This window comes from Scyliorhinus torazame, chromosome 5 (genome assembly GCF_047496885.1).
Source record: "Scyliorhinus torazame isolate Kashiwa2021f chromosome 5, sScyTor2.1, whole genome shotgun sequence".
Classification (NCBI taxonomy): domain Eukaryota; kingdom Metazoa; phylum Chordata; class Chondrichthyes; order Carcharhiniformes; family Scyliorhinidae; genus Scyliorhinus; species Scyliorhinus torazame.
The window spans coordinates 176,705,472-176,726,439 of record NC_092711.1 but is presented as its reverse complement, the minus strand read 5'-3'; the positions used below and the strand labels follow the sequence as shown (position 1 = coordinate 176,726,439).

At 47.9% G+C, this 20,968-nt stretch overlaps 1 protein-coding gene and 1 long non-coding RNA gene across 4 annotated transcripts; one reads left to right on the top strand and one right to left on the bottom strand.

Moving 5' to 3' along the window:
• Positions 1 to 88: 88 nt before the first annotated feature.
• On the top strand, positions 89 to 7,535 carry LOC140422449 (uncharacterized). The gene is made up of 3 exons (XR_011947462.1): positions 89 to 247; positions 3,893 to 4,222; positions 7,068 to 7,535. It is a non-coding gene; the product is annotated as an uncharacterized lncRNA (long non-coding RNA).
• On the bottom strand, positions 6,462 to 19,533 carry LOC140422425 (uncharacterized). 3 transcript variants are annotated; one of them, XM_072507437.1, is made up of 2 exons: positions 19,394 to 19,533; positions 6,462 to 13,295 (listed from the first exon to the last, which is right to left on the bottom strand). In XM_072507437.1, exon 2 carries the CDS (start codon positions 12,935 to 12,937, stop codon positions 11,678 to 11,680), a length of 1,260 nt encoding a protein of 419 aa, XP_072363538.1. In that variant the 5' UTR covers positions 12,938 to 13,295; positions 19,394 to 19,533; the 3' UTR covers positions 6,462 to 11,677. The 3 variants fall into 3 exon arrangements, with proteins under 3 accessions (XP_072363538.1, XP_072363540.1, XP_072363541.1); XM_072507439.1 differs by lacking the exon at positions 19,394 to 19,533 and adding an exon at positions 17,628 to 17,679; XM_072507440.1 differs by lacking the exon at positions 19,394 to 19,533 and adding an exon at positions 15,653 to 15,670.
• Between the last annotated feature and the right edge of the window lie 1,435 nt (positions 19,534 to 20,968).

Here is a 20,968-nt window from a genome sequence, read left to right as displayed (position 1 = left end):
GGCTGACGGCCAGAGCGAGAAGCCAATCGGTGATCTCCCCCTGCCCACGACTGCGCATGTCCAAGGGAGAGGGGAGGCTGTGCATGTGCAACGGGTAGCCCGCCTTCTGACCTTTTACCTGAGGTATTAACCAATGGCAAGAGTTGGAGGACCAGAAGGATGGTCCTCCTGCTAATCAGCTCGGGCTTTGTGTGACTGCTCGATTGAACTTCACAAGGATGCAAACCTCCTCCCGTCTCCAACAACTGTGAGTAAAACATTTTCTTTTCTCCCCCTTTCCATTTCGTTTCTCATTCTGACCTTCAATTGGTCACTTGCAGCAACTGAAGGGAAAGGAAGTGAATCCAGGGAGGGTGCAGACTCTGCAAACCTTGGCCCAGGTCTCTCTCTCTCTCTTAAAGACATTGACATCCTTTGCTCCCTCAGCTTGACACATTTATTTGTCGAGATCTTCTCAGAAGCCCAAATACGACATTCATGAACCCTGCCGCTGCCCAGCTTGTAATATAATTAGGAGCCAATTTAGCTCAGCTGGTTAGTGATGCAGAGCGAGGTCAGACTGGTCCTCCCTCATGATTGTCAGATGGAGGGCAGCACGGTAGTGCAGTGGTTAGCACTGCTGCCTCACGGCACCGAGGTCCCAGGTTTCATCGCGGCTCTGGGTCACTGACCATGTGGAGTTTGCACATTCTCCCCGTGTTTGTGTGGGTTTCACCCCCACAACCCAAAGATATGCAGGGGAGGTGGATTGGCCAAGCTAAATTGTCCCTAAATTAGAAAAAATGAATTGGGTACTCTAAATTTAAAAAATAAATTGATTGTTGGAAGGATGCCCTCCAGCTTTCTCACCAAAACTTTAGATAGCAGTTTCAAGTCAACATTCAAAAGATAGATTGGCTGATAAGAGATGCGCTCCCTCGATCCTTGTCCGCTTCAGAATCAAACAGACATAAGCCTCAGAAAGAGTCAATGGTAGCATACTTGAGTCAAAGTGATAATACAAACCCACAAATAGTTCCAACAGTAAACCTCAAATCCCCTATAAAACCCACACCCACAGCCATGTGGTCCCAGCGCTTTACCTGGCTGAAGCTCCTCCATGGTCTTTGACATCGCTTCCCTAGAAAGAGTAGCATTAAGAGCCTCATGCTGGCTTTCTGAGGCTTCCGGGAGATTCAAGGAAAATAAATAATGCCCCACACTGCCAATACATCACCAGACTGCTCAGACTTGTATAATCCTGCATAGAATTCCCGAAATTCCTGTTTATTTCCTCCGTCTTCGTGACCCTTTTCCCTTTGCCAAGCCGCACAGAGAAATTCGCTCCAAAGTCGGCCTTTGTATTTGCTCGGGTTACTCCCAAACTCGTACAACTTCTGCCTCGCAATCTTTCAACTTTTCTCAACCTGCTGAGTAAATAGGGAGTCTTGCTGCGTTAACCTCCTTCAGCAATAGCTTACTCGGGCCTCCTTATAATTCTCCTCGGCCTTCGCCAAACAAACCTCCAGACAGCGCTGGTTCTCCAACACCTGCACCTCTTATTTGCAGTGTAAGAAGTATTCATCCACCTGCCCCGCCCCCGCCGCCCCCCCCCCCCCCCCCCCCCCCCCCGATGAGTGAAAACATCGCCCAGTGTCTTATTAACCCATGTCCACAAAGTCCTCAGTTCGGCACCAGCCCTCCTCTCTTGGCGAAGTCCATCGCATCCTCGGGCTCCTCAAAGTAATGGTGCCGTCCCTCGTGTGTGATCCACAGGTGAGCCGGATACAGCAGCCCAAACTTCACCTGCTTCTTAAACAGAATCTCTTTGACTTGCCTGTAGCCTGCCCTTCTTCTGGTCACCTCCACGCTCAGGTCCTGGTAGATGCGCATGGCACTGTTATTCCAATGGCAGCTCCGCGTACGCTTAGCCCACTGTCGCACCCGCTCCTTGTCCAGGAACCTGTGAAACCGGGCCACCATCGCTCGGGGGAGGGGGGGCGCCTCTCGCGGCTGCCTCACCAGCGCCCTGCGCGCCCTGTCCACTTCCACCGGGCGCGGGAAGTCATCATCTCCCAACAGCTTCTGGAACATGCCCGCCACATCGCGGCACCGTCTCCCTCAGCCCCCTCCGGGAGACCAACGATTCTCAAATTCTGCTGATGCGACCTATTTTCCAGGTCCTCTACCTTCTCCAGAAGCCTTTTTTGTTGGTCCTTCAGCCTCTCTATCTCCGCTTCCACCACCGTTTTGGTTATCCTCCTGCTCCTCCAGCGCCTTTTCCAACTTCTGGATCGTACGATCCTGGGCATCCAGCCTATGCTCAAGCCCTCGATGTCCTTCTGAATCAGGTCTAAACTGTTCCGCTGCAAAACAGTAAAGCACTCTTGAATGACCTTCAACAGATGCTCCGTCGTTGGCTGGGCTGTCTGCACCGCGGTCCGGACGTCGGCCATATTGTCCTCAGCAGCAGCTTGTACACAGCCCTTGTTTGCCCACTTCTTCAACTGTTTGCGATTCTTTCTGCTTCTTAATTCCATACACCTGTGTCTGGAGTCAGTGCCTGAGTGCCTATGCCTTCCAAACTAGCACTCAAAAGTACAAAAAAGTCAGGGAAAAAGTCCGACTGGATTGAGAGCCACCAAGTGTGCGACTTACTCCTCCTTAGCCGCCACCGGAACTTCCACCTAACCATTTTGGACACTAAGGGCAATTTATCATGGTCAATCCTCCTAACCTGCACATCTTTGCACTGTGGGAGGAAACTGGAGCACCCGTACGAAACCTACGCTGACACAGATTTCCACAGACAGTGACCGAAGCCGGAATCGAACCTGGGACCCTGGAGATGTGAAGCAACGGTGCTAACCACTGGGCTACCAGGCTGCCCATCTAGAATGCCTGAAAGACGTGCGTTTGGTGAATTGAACATTCTGAATTCTCCTTCTGTGTACCCTAACGGGCGCCGAATGTGGTGACTAGGGGAGTTTCACAGTAACTTCATTGCAGTGTTTTTTTTAAAATATAGATTACCCAATTCATCTTTTAAAATTAAGGGGCAATTTAGCGTGTTCAATCCACCTACCCTGCACAACTGTGGGTTGTGTGGACAAAACCCAGGCAAACACAGAGAGAATGTGCAAACTCCACACGGACAGTGACCCCGATCCAGAATCTAACCTGGGACCTTGGCGCCGTGAGGCGGCAGAGCTAACCACTGCGTCACCGTACCGCCCCATTGCAGTGTTAATGTAAGCCGACTTGTGACAATAATAAAGATTATTATTTAAAAATTTTAGGGTACCCAATTCATTTTTTTCCCCAATTAAGGGGCAATTTTGCGTGGCCAATCCACCTAGTTTGCACATCTTTTTGGTTGTGGGGACAAAACCATCACAAACACGGGGAGAATGTGCAAACTCCACACAGTGTCCGAAAGCCGGAATCAAATCTGGGACCTCGGTGCTGTGAGGCCGCAGTGCTAACCCACTGCGCCACTGTGCTGCCCCCGATTATTATTAAGAGGGAGTAGCCTCTCCAACTCTACTTTACCTTTCCATTTCTTTTCTCATTCTGAGGGGACTTTGGTGACTTGCAGCAACTGAAGCGAAAGGAAGTTTGTATGTTGCACACATTTTGAGTTTGGTATTATAGACATATTCCTGTCTGGCAGCCTGCATGGAGATTTTCAGGCCTCTGTCCAGGACAGGAAGCAGTGAGCATGGATCTGTGAATCAGCCTGAAGCAGCACCTTTCGAGATTTGGGAGGATTAGAGAAGATAAATATTACATACTGTAGAGTGAGAATGGAGGGAGAGTGTGTTGGGTGGAAATTTACAGCTTTTGGAGAATGAGAAAGGAAAGAATGTTTTATAGAAACTAGAATTGTCTGTTCTCAACTTGCATCTTACAGGATATTAGATGAAGATTTGCAGAAAAAAACAAACATCACTTCAGGATTTGGAAGAGTCACTTGGTTTATCGGGACCTGAATACGGTACACGTGACAATAAACAAATCCAATCCAATCCGGAGAACCATCACAGCAAGACACCTCTGGGGTTAAGGGTTGCCAGTCAGGCAAAGGAACACAATGGCAGTAAACACAGGAATGAAGAATCACATTGGGCTGGTTCCAGGAGAATTGAGTGACAATTTCTGCAACGTAACCATGGAGTGTGATTATTGATCGTGTTAAAGTAAAAGTAAGAAGTCTCACAACACCACGTTAAAAGTCCAACAGGTTTGTTTCGAATCACTAACTTTCAGAGCACAGCTCCTTCCTCAGGTGAATGAAGAGGTGGGTTCCAGAAACATATAGATAGATAAAGTCAATGATGCAAGACGATACTGTTGAATGAGAGTCTTTGCAGGTAATTAAGTCTTTACAGGTCCAGACAGAGCAACTGGAGAGAGGGATAATCACAGGTTAAAGAGATGTGAATTGTCTCAAGCCAGGAGAGTCGATAGGATTTTGCAACCCAACAATGCAGAATCGCCAAGCAGAAACTTATAGCTAGGTTCCGCACACATGAGTACAGCCTCAACCAAGACCTTGGATTCATGTCGCATTACATTCACCCCCCACCATCTGGCCTGGGCTTGCGAAATCCTACCAACTGTCCTGGCTTGAGACAATTCACACCTCTTTAACCTGCTCCATCTGGACCTGTAAAGTACATTTATTATTATTTCTAGTCTTTTAATATTGTACTGCAACCATGTTATATATTTTCAGTAATCTCTTATCTCAGAGGGTTGTTAATCTCTGGAATTTGTTTCCCCCAGGGTCCAGTGGAGTCTGGGAGTCATTGAATATATTCAAGAATAAGCTAGACAGAATTATTTGTTTTATTATACGTGCCCAGTCTTTTTTTCAATTAAGGGTCCCTCTCCCTTGGACATGTGCAGTTCCAGACCACCCACCCATCTGGGATAAAGCAGTTTCTCCAGCATGGGAGGATTGTGGGAGCTGCGTCCGCCATTACTTGTCCGGAGCAGTCTCCAACCTCCTGAGACTCGGATGAAAAGTGAGGGGGTGGACATTGACACCAACCTGACACAAAGTATATGTGGGTAGTCACTGGATTTGATTGTGACCCCCCCCCCCCACCCCCCCCTCCCTCGCCAAAACATAATTTTTTCATTTAAGGTACCCAATTCATGTTTTTTCCAATTAAGGGCCAATTTAGAATGGCCAATCCACCAACCCTGCACATCTTTGGGCTGTGGGGATGAGACCCACACAGACACGGAGAGACTGTGCAAACTCCAAACGCAGTGTCCTGGGGCCGGGATTGAACCTGGGTCCTTGGCGCCGTGAAGTTAGACAGAATTCTGATTGACGAGGGAGTTGAGGGGCACGGGGAACAGGTAGGAAAATGGACTGAAAGTTAAGATGAGGAGCGAATTCTTCACTCCAGGATGTGGTGAAGCTTTGGAATTCTCTGCTCCAGAGGACTGTGGAGCCTCAAGTCATCAAGTATTTTCCAGATCGAGTTGATAGGTTTCGAGATGTTGAAGTCACTAAGGGAAATGGTGCTGAGCTAGATCGGCCATTGAGCTTATTATAGGGTTGAGCAAATTCAATGGGCCAAATGGTCAACTGCAGTGCCTATTTGTACTGGAAGCTCATTGGCGCATTCACACTTGGCTGAGACCATTCAGCTGCTCTCTTTGTGGGAAAGGATTCAGTCAGTCATTCACCCTGCAGACACACCAGTGAGTTCACACTGGGGAGAGACCGTTCACCTGCTTTCGGTGTGGGAATGGATTCACTCAATTATCCAGCCTGCAGAGGCACCAGTGGGTTCACACTGGGGAGGCCATTCATCTGCTCTCACTGTGGGAAGGGATTCTGTGAATCATCCACACTGCGGAGGCACCAGCGAGTTCACGCTGGGGAGAAGCCGTTCACCTGCTCTCAGTGTGAGAAGGGATTCTGTGCTTTCTCGAACTTGCTGAGACACCAACATGGTCACAATTGATTACAGGGGTTGGATTCTGTTGTTATTGTTTCTGCTCTCAATTACATCCAGGACTGCATTGTGTTCATTCTGTCAGTTGGTCAATGGGGAGGGTCGGAGGGTTTCTTTCTGCTGGACTGGCCTTCTCATGACTGATGCTCTTGAGCCTTGTGGCAAATTTCATAAGGATCACAGAGTGAAAGGGTGTTTGGAAGGTAGATGACAGATAGTTCCTGTTTCTGTTTGGAACCCCAATGCATGCAGTTCAGATGAAGATAGGCTATGGTGGTTACATGGTTCTGTCTCAGAAGGAAACTGTCAAGCTATGAGGGGCAAGTTGATTGGGAACATACAATAAAATGTGTAATGAAACACAGGCAATCGCATTTAAGGAATTATCACATATTTACATAAAATATAGATTCCTTTAAGAAACAAAAATCCAACAGGAAAAGTGACGCAACCGTGACTATCAAGAAACATTAAAGATTCCATTAAGTCAAAGGAAGAGGCTCATTGATAGATTACAGATTTATTGCTTCACTGATTTATTGGTACCTTGAAGAATCAATGCAGTATAATTCTTAAATTCAGTATACATACAGGCAGAAATTGTTTCAGATAAAAATATGAGAATTGCTGTACAGCAACTTAATATGTGTCAGAATCTAACACAGTTTCAAGAAAAGTTGCATAAAAGCCCTCGTCATGAATAAAACATTGTTCTACAAATACATCTAGCAATGAAAACGTATCGCAGCCTCAGCAACAGAAACATTTACAAAATGTAGCAAAGCCTTAGCAACAAGCAAGGTTAATGCAGAACGCCTTATCTTCAGAGGATTGGTACACGTGGCGGGAGCATGTAGACATTTAATTAACTTGATAGACATTAATGAATCTTCAGTAAAGACCAATGCCTGGATAACAAATCATGCTCCAAGTGACAGAGTTTTCTGATTAAATCAGGAAGCCTCAGCTGAGAATTTGAAACCAATAAGGGGTTAGACCATTGATAAGAATTTCTTTAAGAATAGTTTCATGACTAAAGTTTGTTCTATATTCATGCTTTAAGAAATTCTGAACCATCTATTGATTTCCTAATATTTTCTTATTTCATAGAATTAACAGTGCAGAAGGAGTCCATTCGGCCCATCGAGTCTGCACCGGCTCTTGGAAAGAGCACCCTACCCAAGGTCAACACCTTCACCCTATCCCCATAATCCAGTAACCCCACCCAACACTAAGGGCAATTTTGGACACTAAGGGCAATTTATCCTGGCCAATCCACCTAACCTGCACATCTTTGGACTGTGGGAGGAAACCGGAGCATCCGAAGGAAACCCACGCAGACACGGGGAGGATGTGCAGACTCCGCACAGACAGTGGCCCAAGCCGGAATTGAACCTGGGACCCTGGAGCGGCGAAGCAATTGTGCTATCCACAATGCTACCGTGTTTCCCCAATGTTTTTGTTTAACTCTCTTTGTTATGTTTTGACGTATTATTTGATCTGAATTTTGAATTATTTTTATGTAAGAGAATTGAGGTGGATAATTAGCAATAAAGTTGTATTTTTGGACACCTCCAATCAACCAGATCTTGGGCTCATTTTTGAAGATAAAATAAGAGATCTTATCACTCATATAGTTGCCAAAATAAGTGTAACCCTGAGGATTGGAAACTTGTTTTAGTATTTACAAAGGAGGATCAAGAAACTCATAAAGAGAAAATAGAAGACGAGAGCAAACTGGCTAGAAACATAAAAAAACGATTGGAAAAGTTCCTATAAAATGTGAAAAGGAAAAGATTCGCAAAGACCAATGTGGGTCCATTCCAGGCAGAGACAGAAGGGTTTATGATGGGGAATAAGGAAATTTCAGCGAAACTAAACAATGTGTGTCTGTCTTCACAGAGGAAGATACAGAAATTGTCCTAAAACACTAGAGAACCAAGGGACCAGTGAGCACGAGGAACTGAAAGAGATTAGTATTAGTGAGAAAGTAATACTGGAGAAATTAATGTGGTTGAAAGTTAATAAATCCCCAAAAGCTGATGCTCTCCATCCCAGAGTGTTGAAAGAGGCGGCTGGAGAGATAGTGGGTACATTGGTGATCATCTTTCAAAATTCTATAGATTCTGGAATGGTTCCTGCAGATTGGAAGGTAGTAAATGTAACCACACTATTTAAGGAGTGAGAGAGAAAACGGGGAACCACAGACCCATTAGCTTGACATCAGTTGGAGGTAAAATGCTACAATCTATTATATAGGATGTGATAACATACAAATTAGGAGCTGGAGTAGGCCACTCGGCCCCTCGAGCCTGCTCCACCATTTAATAAGTTGATCTGATTGTAACCTCAATTCCACATTCCCCTCGATAACCATTCACCCCCTTGCTTATCAAGAATCTATTCAACTCATTCTTCAAAATATTCAAAGACTCTGCTTCCACTGCCCTTTGAGGAAGAGAGTTCCAAAGACTCCCAACTCTGAGAGAAAAAAGTTCTCCTCTGCCTTAAATAGGCAAGTTGTTACTTTTAAAGTGACTCCAATTTCTAGATTCTCCCACAAGAGGAAACATCCTTTCCACATCCACCCTGTCAAGGCCCCTCAGGATCTGATACGGTTCAATCAAGTCACCTAAACTCCATCGGACACAAGCCCAGCCCGTCCAATCATTCCTCATAAGACCAGCCTCCAATTCCAGGTACGAGTCCAGTAAACCTTCTCTGAACTGCTTCCAACACATTTACATCCTTCCTTAAATGAGAGCAAGACTATACACAGTGCTCCAGATGTGGACTCATCAATGTCCTGTATAACTGAAGCACAACCTCCCTACTTTTGTATTCAATTCCCTTTTTGTGATTCATGCTCTTGGACACCCAGATACCTCGGAGTCTCAGAGCTCTACAATCTCTCACTATTCAGATCAGAAACTGTTTTATTCTTCTGGCAACATGGACAATTTCTCATTTTCTCACATTATTCTCCATTTGGCAGATCTTTTCCCACTCACATAACCTACCTCTATCCTTTGTAGTCTCCTTATGTCCTCTTCACAGTTTACTTTCCTACCGATCTTTATACCATTGGAGCATCAGAGCAGGAGTTGGCCATTCAGCCCATCGATCCTGCGCCGCCATTCAATGCGATCATGGCTGATCATCCATTTCATGGTAGCACACTGGTTAGCACAGTTGCTTCACAGCTCCCGGGTCCCAGGTCCGATTCCCGGCTTGGGTTACTATCTGTGCGGAGTTTGCACTTTCTCCAGGTGTCTGAGTGGGTTTCCTCCCACAGTCCAAAGATGTGCAGGTTAGGTGAATTGGCCATGCTAAAATGCCCTTAATGTCCAAAAAGGTTGGGTGGGGTTACTGGGTTACGGCGATAGGGTGGGGGTGTGGACTTTGATCGGGTGCTCTTTCCAAGGGCCGGTGCAGACTCAATGGGCCAAATGGCCTCCTTCTGCCCTGTAAATACTATGATCCTATGATTCAATGTCTTTTTCCCCACACTATCTCCATATCCATATGGGTTATTGATATTTAGAAATCTGTCAGTTGGGTGGCACGGTTGCCCAGTGGTTAGCACTGTTGCCTCACGGCACCAAGAACCTGCGTTCGATCCTGGCCCTGGGTCACTGTCCATGTGGAGTTTGCACATTCTCCTAGTGCCTTGTGGGTCTCAGATCCACAACCAAATTTGATGTGCAGCATTGGTGAATTGGCCTCGCTACACTGCCCCTTAATTCGAAAAAAATAATTTATTAAACAAAAAAAAAAAGAAATCTGTCGGTCTCTGCTTTAAACACACTCAGTGACTGAGCTTCCACAGCCCTCTGGGGTAGAGAATTCCAAAGATTCACAACCCGAGGAGTAAAGAAATGTCTCCTCCGAGACCGGTCCTAAGTGGCTTCTCCCTTAGTTTGAAATTGTGTCCCCGGGTTCCAGACTCTCCAACCAGGGGAAACCTCTCACCTGCACCCACCCTGTCTATTCCTTTATGGATTTTGTAAGTTTCAATGAAATCCCCTCTCATTCCTTGGAACTCTAGAGAAAAGAGGCCTAGTTTCCCCAATCTGCTTTCATAGGACAGTCCTGCCATACCCGGGACAAGTCTGGTCAAACTTTGTTGCTGTTCCTCTGTGGCAATACCTTTCCTAAGGCAAGGGGAGTAAAACTGCACACATTACTCCAGCTGTGGTCTAAGCATTTCATAATGATCAATGTCATTGAGGCACGTTGCCTGGTTCTTCTTTGGCACCGGTATGATGGTGGTCTTCTTGAAGCAGGTGGAAACCTCAGAACGGAGGAGGGAAAGGTTGAGGATGTCCGCACATGATCTGGGTGTATGGCAGGGACTCCCGTCAGGACCTGTCGCTTTCCGAGGCTTCACTTTCAAGAAGGCCAATCTGACTTTGGAGGCTGTGACGGTGGGCATGGGCGTGTCCAAGGCTGCTGGGGCAGATGACAAAGGTTTGTTGATTTCCTGCTCGAAATAAGCATAGAATGCATTGCGTTTGTTGGGAAGGGGAAGCACTGTTGCTAAAGATTCTACTCGGCTTTGCTTTTTAGCGCATTATGTTGTTTACGCCTTGCCACAATCGATGAGAGTCCATGATTCTTGCTTAGTCTGGACAACTCTTCTGTTGTCTCTTGGTATCCCTGTTGGCTTTGCAGAGGTTGTACCTAGATTTTTTTGTACAGGTCAGGGTTGCCTGACTTGAACGCCTCAGACCAGTCGGGAGTGAATCTCCCGATTAAGCCATGGTTTCTGGTTGGGTAACGTATGTACTACCTTCTTTGGCACACAATCTTCTACACACTTGCTGATGAAGCCTGTGATGGTGCTGACATACTCGTTTCGGCTAACTGCCGAGTTCTTGAATATGGACCAGTCACGTAGGAGCTCTTTTGCCTCAAACCAGCATTTGCACAACCTTCTTAACCGGATTTTCCCGCTCAAGTTTCTGCTTGTACGCCGAGAGAAGGAGCGCCATCTTGTGGTCCGATTTTCCGAAGTGCGGTCAGGGGATGGATCATCAGGCGCCCTTGATGTTTTTGTGGCAATGGTCAAGGATGTTGGGGCCCCTGTCGGGACAGGAGATGTGTTGGTGGAATTTTGGCAGTACACACTTGAGGTTGGCCTGGTTAAAGTCCCCGGCCACGATGAACAAGGCCGCCAGGTATTCTGTTTCATTGTTATTTATAGCGGTTACAATTCATCAAGCGCCTTCTTCACTTCCGCCTGGGGTGGGATGTAGACCGCCGTGATGATGGCAGAAGTGAACTCCATGGAAGGCAGTATGGATGGCACTTCACAGTCAGGTATTCCAGGTCCAGGGAGCAGTAGTTCCCCAGGGTCGCCACATCCGAGCACCAGGTGTTGACGAGGAGACAAATCCCTCCACCCACTCCAGGTTCAGTCCTGGATGTGATTAACAGCAGGAATAACAGCAGAATCTAACCCATCATCACTTGTGAACCCTTTGGTGTCTCAGCGTGTTGGACGACTGAGTGAATCCCTCCCCACAGTGAGAGCAGGTGAATGGCTTCTTTCCAGTGTGAACTCGCTGATGTCTCCGCAATGTGGATGATGTTTGAAACCTCTTTGTCGCAGTGAGAGGAGCTGAGCGGTCTCTCCTCAGTGTGAATGCACTGGTGTTCCATCAGTACCCAAGAGCTTTGAAACCCACTCCCACAGTCGGAGCATTTAAAAGGGTCTCTCATTGGTGTGAGTGACGTTGTGGCTCAGCAAGTGATGACCGAGTGAATCTTTTCCCAGTCGGCGAGGTGAACGGGCTCTCCCCAGTGTGACCTCGCTGGTGTCTCCGCAAGTTGGATGAGGTACTAAAGCTCTTTGTGCAATGAGAGCAGCTGAACGGTCTCTCCTCAGAGTGAAAGCGCTGGTGGGACATCAGTAGCTGAGAGCTTTTGAAACCCCTCTTGCAGTCAGAGCATTTAAAGGGCCTGCTCTTGGTGTGATTGACATTGTGTTTCAGCAGGTGGGATGAATGAGCAAATCCCTTATCACACACAGTGCAGATGAACGGCTTCTCCCCGGTGTGGACTCTCTGGTGACTCTGCAGGTCGGACAACTGAAAGAATCCCTTCCCACAGTCAGAGCAGGTGAATGGCATCTCCCCGGTGTGAACTCGTTCGTGCCTCCGCAGGCTGCTAATGTTAGTGAATCCCTTTCCACACTGAGAGCAGGTGAAAGGCCTCTCTCCAGTGTGAACTCGTTTGTGTTGCCGCAGGTGGCCAATGTTACTGAATCCCTTTTCACACTGAGAGCAGGTGAAAGGCTTCTCCCCAGTGTGAACTCGTTCGTGTTGCCGCAGGTTGCCAATGACATTGAATCTCTTTTCACACTGAGAGCAGGTGAAAGGCCTCTCTCCAGTGTGAACTCGTTCGTGTCTCCGCAGGTTGCCAATGAAATTGAATCTCTTTTCACACTGAGAGCAGGTGAAAGGCCTCTCTCCAGTGTGAGCTCGTTCGTGTTGCCGCAGGTTGCCAATATAATTGAATCTCTTTTCACACTGAGTGCAAGTGAAAGGCCTCTCTCCAGTGTGAACTCGTTCGTGTCTCCGCAGGCTGCCAATGTCAGCGAATCCCTTTTCACACTGAGGGCAGGTGAAAGGCCTCTCTCCAGTGTGAACTCGTTCGTGTGTCCGCAGGCTGCTAATGTTAGTGAATCTCTTTTCACACTGAGAGCAGGTGAAAGGCCTCTCTCCAGTGTGAACTCGTTCGTGTGTCCGCAGGCTGCCAATGTCAGTGAATCCCTTTTCACACTGAGAGCAGGTGAAAGGCCTCTCCCCAGTGTGAACTCGTTCGTGGTTCCGCAGGCTGCTAATGTCAGTGAATCCCTTTTCACACTGAGAGCAGGTGAACGGCTTCTCTCCAGTGTGACTGCTTTGATGCCTTTCCAGCTTGTGTGGGGCTCTGAATCCCTTCCCACAATCCTCACATTTCCATGGTTTCTCCATGGTCCGGGTGATCTTGCGTCTCACCACGTTGGATGATCAGTTGAAGACTCGGCCACACACAGAACACATGTACAGTCTCTCCCTTCTGTGAATGGTGTAGTATTTGTTCAGGCTGTGTCACTGGTTAAAGTTCTTTCCACAGTCAGTGCTCTGTAACAGTCTCACACGGGTGTGTGTGTGTGTCTCAGTGCTTTTCCAGACACACTGATGTTTAAAATCTCTTGAAGCAGACAGAATAGACAAACATTTCTCCTTCTAGATTCAAAGGCCAATGATCCCAAGAATTGAGTGACTCAGTCAGTTCTTGCGTGATATTTAGTTTGAGATCTCGGCCTCAAACTCCTCTTGTTCGAACTTCCTGCAAACAGATTTTACAACAGTAATCATTGTTAGTACAGGATAGAAACTCAGAACATACAATTCTAGTTTCTATCGAACATTCTTTCCTCTCTCTTTCCCTGAAATGCTCTAAATCTCAATCCCACACACTCTCCCTCCATTCTCACTCTGCTGTATCTAATATTCCCCCTTCCAATTCTCCTGAAGGTGCTGATTCAGGCTGATTGACAAATCCAAGCTCACTGCTTCCTACCCTGGACAGAGAGACCTATATTCACTTACTTTCCCTCCCAATTTTCCTGAAGGTGCTGATCAACAAATCTAAACTCACTAAAACCTGTACAAGAGTAGAGAATCTCCATATAAATACATTTACTGATTAGAGATAGGGAAATTCTGAGGAAGAACTTTATTTAGTCATGGAGTGGTCATGACAGGGAACTCACTGCCCACAAGCGTTGTGGAAGTCGAGATGATCAATAATTCAAAATAATATATGAAGAAAATAAGCTTTCAGGGGAACAGGGATATCGAGGGGGAATGGCACTGACTGGATTGCTGTACAGAGAGTCGGCATTGACTTGAGTTCCCAAATGGATTCCATAAGTGCTGCAATGACTGTATGACTGGAAATATATAACGTAGGTAGAACTAATAATACATGTATTTCATTACAGAACCATCAATAATATATCTAATACATTCTATATAACACTAGATATATCTCTGTGCAATATAACATTTTTTTAAATTCATTTACGGGATGTGGGAGTCGCTGGTTCAGCCAGCATTTATTGCCCATCCCTAGTTGCCCTTCAGAAGGTGGTGATGAGTTGCCTTCTTGAACCGCTGCAGTCCTTGAGTTGTAGGTACACACCCTGTGCTGTCAGGGAAGGAGTTACAGGATGTCGCCCCAGCAACAATGAAGGAAGGGCGATATATTTCCAAGTCTGTCTGGTGAGTGACTTGGAGGTGAACCTCCAGGTAGTGGGGTTCTCAACTATCTGCTGCTCTTGGCCTTCTAGATAGTAGTGGTTGTGGGTTTGGAAGGTGCTGTCGGAGGAACCTTGGTGAATTACTGCAGTGTATCTTGTAGATGGTATACACGGCTACCACTGTTCGTCGGTGGTGGAGTGTTTGAATATTCATGGAATGTCAGCAGTCAAGCGGGCTGCTTTGTTCTGGATGGTGTAGAGCAGCATGTTGGAGCTGCACTCAACCAGGCAAGTAGTGATTATTCTGTTACATGCCTGACTTGTGCCTTGTAGATGGTGGAGAGGCTTTGGGGGTCAGGAGGTGTGTTACTCGCTGTAGCCTTTGGCCTGCCCTGGAGGCCACCATATTAATATGGCTCGTCCAGTTCAGTTTCTGATCAATGGTAACCCTCAGGATGTTGGTTGTGGAGGATTCACCAATGCTAATGTCAAGGGGCAGTGGTTAGATCCTCCTTCGTAGGAGATGGTCGTTGCCTGGCACTTGTGTAGCACAAATGTGATTTGCCACTTATCAGCCAACATCTGGATACTGTGCAGGACATGCTGCATTTGGACATGGACTGCTTCATTATCTGAGGAGTCACGAATGGTACTAAGGATTGTGCAGTCATCCACAAACATCCCCACTTCTGGCCTTATGATGAAAGGTAGGTCATTGATGAAGCAGCTAAAGATGGTTGGGCCTAGGAGTGTGCCCTGAGGAACTCCTGCAGCTGAGATGATTGACCTCCAACCACTACAACCATCTTTTTTTGTGCCAGGTATGACTCCAACCAGCGGAGAGTTTCCCACGATTCCCACTGACTCCAGTTTAGCTGGGGCTCCTTGATGCCATAGTCGGTCAAATGCTGCCCTGATACCAAGGGCAGTCACTCTCACCTCTGGCATTCACCTCTGGCATTCAGCTCTTTTGTCCATGATTGAACCAAGGCTGGAATGAGGACAGGAGCTGAGTGACCCTGGTGGAACCCAAACTGAGCGTCCGTGAGCAGGTTTTGCTGAGTAAGTACCACTTGATAGCGCTGTTAATGACTCCTTCCATCACTTTGCTGATGGTGGAGAGTATTCCGACAGGAAAGTAATTGGTTTGGTTTGTCCTGTTTACTGTTCCCTTTAATGTCAGCCATCTCCTGGGGAAACCAGCCCTTTAAATGTGAACATTAGGAAAGAGACCATCATTTTAGCCAGACAAATAAATGTGTCAAGCTGAGGGAACAAACGATGTCAATGTCTTTCAGAGAGAGAGACCTGGGCCAAGCTTTTCAGAGTCTGCACCCTCCCTGGATTGACTTCCTTTCCCTTCAGTTGCTGCAAGTGATCAATTGAAGGTCAGAATGAGACAAGAAATGGAAAGGGGGAGAAAAGAAAGTGTTTTACTCACAGATGTTGGAGACAGGAGGACATTTCAATCTTTGTGAAGCCCAATCTCCTTTCCCATAAAGCCCGCGCTGATTGGAGGACCAGCGTCCTTCCGGTCCTAACTCTATCCATTAGCCAACACCTCACAGGAAGGTCAGGGGCTGGGCTTTCCTCCACACATGCGCAGCTTCCCCTCACCCTTGGACATGCGCAGTACCTGATCACCCGCCCGTGCGGCGGATAGAGCGGGTTCCCCAGCGCGGGGGATTGTGGGAGCTACGGCCGACACTGTCCAAACTCCTGGGGTGAAAAGTGGAGGAGGCTTGGGCGGTTGTGTGCGAGCTTGGTGTCCGCCCCCGGGCCGATTCGAAAGGCAGGCCGCCTCTGGGAGCTTCCTGGATGGGGTGAAACAGCAACTCGGCGCCCATTGCTCCTGGTCCCCGAGGGAAGGGGAGAAGACCGGTTTCGGAGTACTGCGACCAGTCGTGTTTCAAGTCAGTGGTTGAGCTGCGGAGACGCTGCTTCGGACTGCGAGGTTTGCTGTCGGCGGGTTTGAGTTCGCCCAATGGAGGACGAAGGAATGGAGGAAGGATGGCAGCTGGATAGGCTGCTGGAAGCGGCGGGTCGGAACCGGGAGTGGATACCCGATGGGCAGCCCGCGGCCTGGGGTGGGTTGCTGCCGTTCCTGGGGTCTCCGGGGGTTCGGCCCCCCTGGACGCCCTGTGGGCGGTTGGGACTGACTCTGGGACTTTCTTCCCCGTTGTCGACTGTTGCCAACATTGGAGTGACTCTGGCCGCTGCCATTGGAGGACTTTGAGGACATGTTGTTCCTCGTGAAATTTCGGCAAGAGCGCCGGTGCTGTGTTATGGAACTTGCAAAATTAATGGACTTTTTCGATAGACTTTTTCTATGTATAATGAGGGATTTGCTTTCTTGTTTTCCTTGCTTTTGTTTTATTTAGTAGCCTATAACATTTAACACATTTCGGTCCTCCGGAATGGTATTTAGTAATTGTGGTGGAACGCTGGTTAGTGCGGAACTGCTCTCCCTCCGAATGGTCCTGTGCCCTCGGGCGGGTCCAGGAGGGGGGAAACCCTCTCTCCTCCGCCGCGCTCGGGTCTGGCTCTCCGGGGGTCTGTGCTCTCAGCCAAGGGGGGGCCTTTCCCCCGGGGTGTCGGCGGCAGGGCGGGGCGAACGGGGGTGGGTGAGCAGGGATTAGTGTTCGGTGATGGATTCTACCCTGTTAAACCTTTTCTGGGGTAAATTAAGGCCTGGTGCCTGGTGATTGGGTTTTGATATGATACTGTTAAAAAGAATTGAGGCCCTGTGGGTCATATTTGTACTGGAGCGGCCGTATTGTATCGGGGCCTTGTGCCTCGCGACTGCTTGTCTTTTGTGTTTAGAGTCGTTACCTTGAAACGTGCCTGTGTCGTGTGTTGTACTTTTGGGTTTTGTTTCTCTTTTCTTTACTTTATTTTGGAGTGGTCGTATGGTTTCGGGGCCTTGTGCCTCGTGACTGCTTGTGTATGTGTTTGGAGGTTGATGCCTCGATGTAATTGTGCTTTGTGTCTCCTTGTTTCTTTTTACTTTTAGAACAGTCGTTTGGTTTCATGGCCTTGTGCCTTACGACTGTTCGAGTTATGAACCTGTTTGATTGTTACCTGAACTACACGTAGGGCCTGTGCCTTGCGGCTGGTTGCGATAAATGACTGGTTAATAGGTATTTGGAAACGTATTTCGGCCCTGCGCTTTGCAGCTGTTTGTGTTCAATGACTGTTACAACGTTGTCGTGAAATGTAATTGGGCCTGGCGCCTCACAGCTGTTTTGTGGTCAGTGATCGTTTAATCGTTAATGTGAAGTGTAATTGGGCCTTGTGCCTTGCAGCTGTTTCGTGTTCAGTGACTGTTGAATCGTTAATGTGAAGTGTAATTGGGCCTTGTGCCCTGTAAATGAGTCTGTGTTGAAAATTGTGACGACATTAAAAGAGGTACTCACAGATGTTGGAGACACAGGAGGATGTTTCAGTCTGTGTGAAGCCCAATCTCCTTTCACATAAAGCCCGCGCTGATTGGAGGACCAGCGTCCTTCCGGTCCTAACTCTATCCATTAGCCAACACCTCACAGGAAGGTCAGGGGCTGGGCTTTCCTCCACACATGCGCAGCTTCCCCTCACCCTTGGACATGCGCAGTACCTGATCACCCGCCCGTGCGGGGGATTGTGGGAGCTACGGCCGACACTGTCCAAACTCCTGGGGTGAAAAGTGGAGGAGGCTTGGGCGGTTGTGTGCGAGCTTGGTGTCCGCCCCCGGGCCGATTCGAAAGGCAGGCCGCCTCTGGGAGCTTCCTGGATGGGGTGAAACAGCAACTCGGCGCCCATTGCTCCTGGTCCCCGAGGGAAGGGGAGAAGACCGGTTTCGGAGTACTGCGACCAGTCGTGTTTCAAGTCAGCGGTTGAGCTGCGGAGGCACTGCTTCGGACTGCGAGGTTTGCTGTCGGCGGGTTTGAGTTCGCCCAATGGAGGACGAAGGAATGGAGGAAGGATGGCAGCTGGATAGGCTGCTGGAAGCGGCGGGTCGGAACCGGGAGTGGATACCCGATGGGCGGCCCGCGGCCTGCAGCCCGGGGTGGGTTGCTGCCGTTCCTGGGGTCTCTGGGGGTTCGGCCCCCCTGGACGCCCTGTGGGCGGTTGGGACTGACTCTGGGACTTTCTTCCCTGTTGTCGACTGTTGCCAACATTGGAGCGACTCTGGCCGCTGCCATTGGAGGACTTTGAGGACATGTTGTTCCTTGTGAAATTTTGGCTGGAGCGCTGGGGTCATGATGTGGAACGTGCAAAATTAATGGACTTTTTTTTTTTATGGACTTTTCTATGAGTACTAAGGGATTTTGTTTTCATGTTTTCTTTGCTTTCGTTTTCTTTAGCAGCCTATGACATTCAACTCATTTCGGGTTTCCCTGAAATGGTAATTAGTAATTGTGGTGGAACGCTAGTTGGTGCGAAACTGCTCTCCCTCCGAATGGTCCCGAGCCTTTGGGCGGGGTCCAGGAGGGGGGAACCCTCTCTCCTCTGCCGCGCCCGGGTCTGGCTCTCCGGTGGTCTGTGCTCTTAGCGAGGAGGGGCCTTTCCCCCAGGGTGTCGGCTGCAGGGCGGGGTGAACGGGGGTGGGTGAGCGGGGATTAGTGTTCGGTGATTGATTCTATCCTGTTAAATCTTTTCTGGGGTGAATTGAGGCCTGGTGCCTGATGATTGGGTTTGATATGACACTGTTAAAATGTATCGAGGCCCTGTGGGTCATATTTGTTTCCGAAGCGGCCGTATTGTATCAGGGCCTTGTGCCTCGCAACTGCTTGTCTTGTGTGTTTAGAGGCTGTTACCTCGAAATGTACTCGTGTCTTGTGGTTTTTTTGTTCCTTTTTTCTTTGGAATGGTCGTTGGGTTTCGTGGCCTTGTGCCTCACGACTGTTCGTGTGATGTGACTGTTCGATTGTTACTTGAACTATGTGTAGGGCCTGTACCTTGTGGCTGGTTGTGATAAGTGACTGGTTAATTGGTATCTGGAAACGTATTTCGGCCCTGTGCCTTGCAGCTATTTGTGTTCAATGACTGTTCCAACGTTATTGTGAAATGGAATTGGGCCTTGTGCCTTGCAGCTGTTTTGTGTTAAGTGACTGTTTAATCATCAATTTGAAGTGTAATGAGGCCTGGAGCCTTGTAAATTGGTTTCTGTAATAATTGTGACGACAATAAAAGAGTTACTCACAGATGTTGGAGACAGGAGGAAGGTTCAGTCTGTGACGTCCAAGCTCCATTCACACAAAGCCCGCGCGGATTGCCTTGGAGGACCAGAGTCCTTCCGGTCATCCAACCATTCCCATTGGTCAACGCCTCAGCAGGAAGGTCAAGGGTGAGCTTTCCCTCGCACATGCGCAATCTCTGCTCTCCCTCGGACATGCTCAGTCCCGGGGTGGGGAGAGGGGAATCACCGAGAGATTTCTTGTTCTGGCCGCAGCCGGTTGCCTGGAAACCTTGTCTCGAGGAGGGGGAACAATGAGTGAGGCGGAGGAAAGTTGTTGACCAATGGGAAGAGTTGGTGAACCGGAAGGACTCTTCCACCATCCACTTAGTTTCCCGTTTTCTGAATGCGGAAGCTGGACAATGAGCAAAACTGGGGCCTCACACAGACTGAAAACTTGTTTTTGTCTCCAACATCTGTGAGTAAAACAATTTCTTTTCTTCCCCCCTTTCCATTTATTTTCTCATTCTGACCTTCAATTGGTCACTTGCAGCAACTGAAGGGAAAGGAAGTGAATCCAGGGAGGGTGCAGACTCTGCAAAGCTTGGCCCAGGTCTCTCTCTCTCTCTCTCTCTCAAAGACATTGATATCCTTTGCTCCCTCAGCTTCACACATTTATTTGTCTGGCTAAAAGGATGGTCTCTTTCCTAATATTCACAATAAAGGGCTAGTTTCTCCAGGTGATTGCTGACATTTAAGGGGACAGTAAGTTAATACCAGACAGAGGCATGTCTTATATGGTACACATCAGATATATTATTTATGGTTCTGCGATAAAGTGCAATCCAGTCATCTCTTCCCTTGGAGGGTTATTAGTCTCTGGATTTCTCTTCCACAGGGACCAGTGGGGTGTGGAGTCATTGAATATATTCACAGATGAGTTGGACAGATTTTTAATAAATTGTTTTGTTTTAAATCATTTTTAAACACTGAATGCAACAGAGTAACAGAAAAAATCGTGGCAAATGGGTACAGAGCGGAACAAGAGATATTGCCAACATACATCCAAGCAACACATTGCAGAATTAATTTGGAACAGGATATTTGAGGGAGCAGAGCCTCGAGATGAAATGCCAGATTAATTGAAGAACCAGTTTACAAGTTAAAGTCGTGAGTGGGGAAAGAGGGTAAGATTATATAACAATTCAGTTTGTAAATCCCAAAATATTACAAGCAGACTAACAGCATAATCAAATTAAAATGAATAACACAACACGGATAACATAGAACTATAGTGCAGAAGGCCATTCGCCCCTTCAAGTCTGCACTGAGTCTCAGAAAAAGCATTTCACTGAGGCCCATTCCCCATCCTATCCTCGTAACCCGTTGCATTGATCATGGTCAACCCACCTAACCTACACATCTTGGACACAAAGGGGCAAATTAGCGTGACCAATCCACTTTCACTGCACATTTTGGACAGTGGGAGGAAACTGGAGCACCCGGAGGAAACACACGAAGACACGAGGAGAATATGCAAACTCCACACAGACAGCCACCCAAGGCTGGGATTGAACCTGGGCCCCTGGCGCTGAGGTAGCA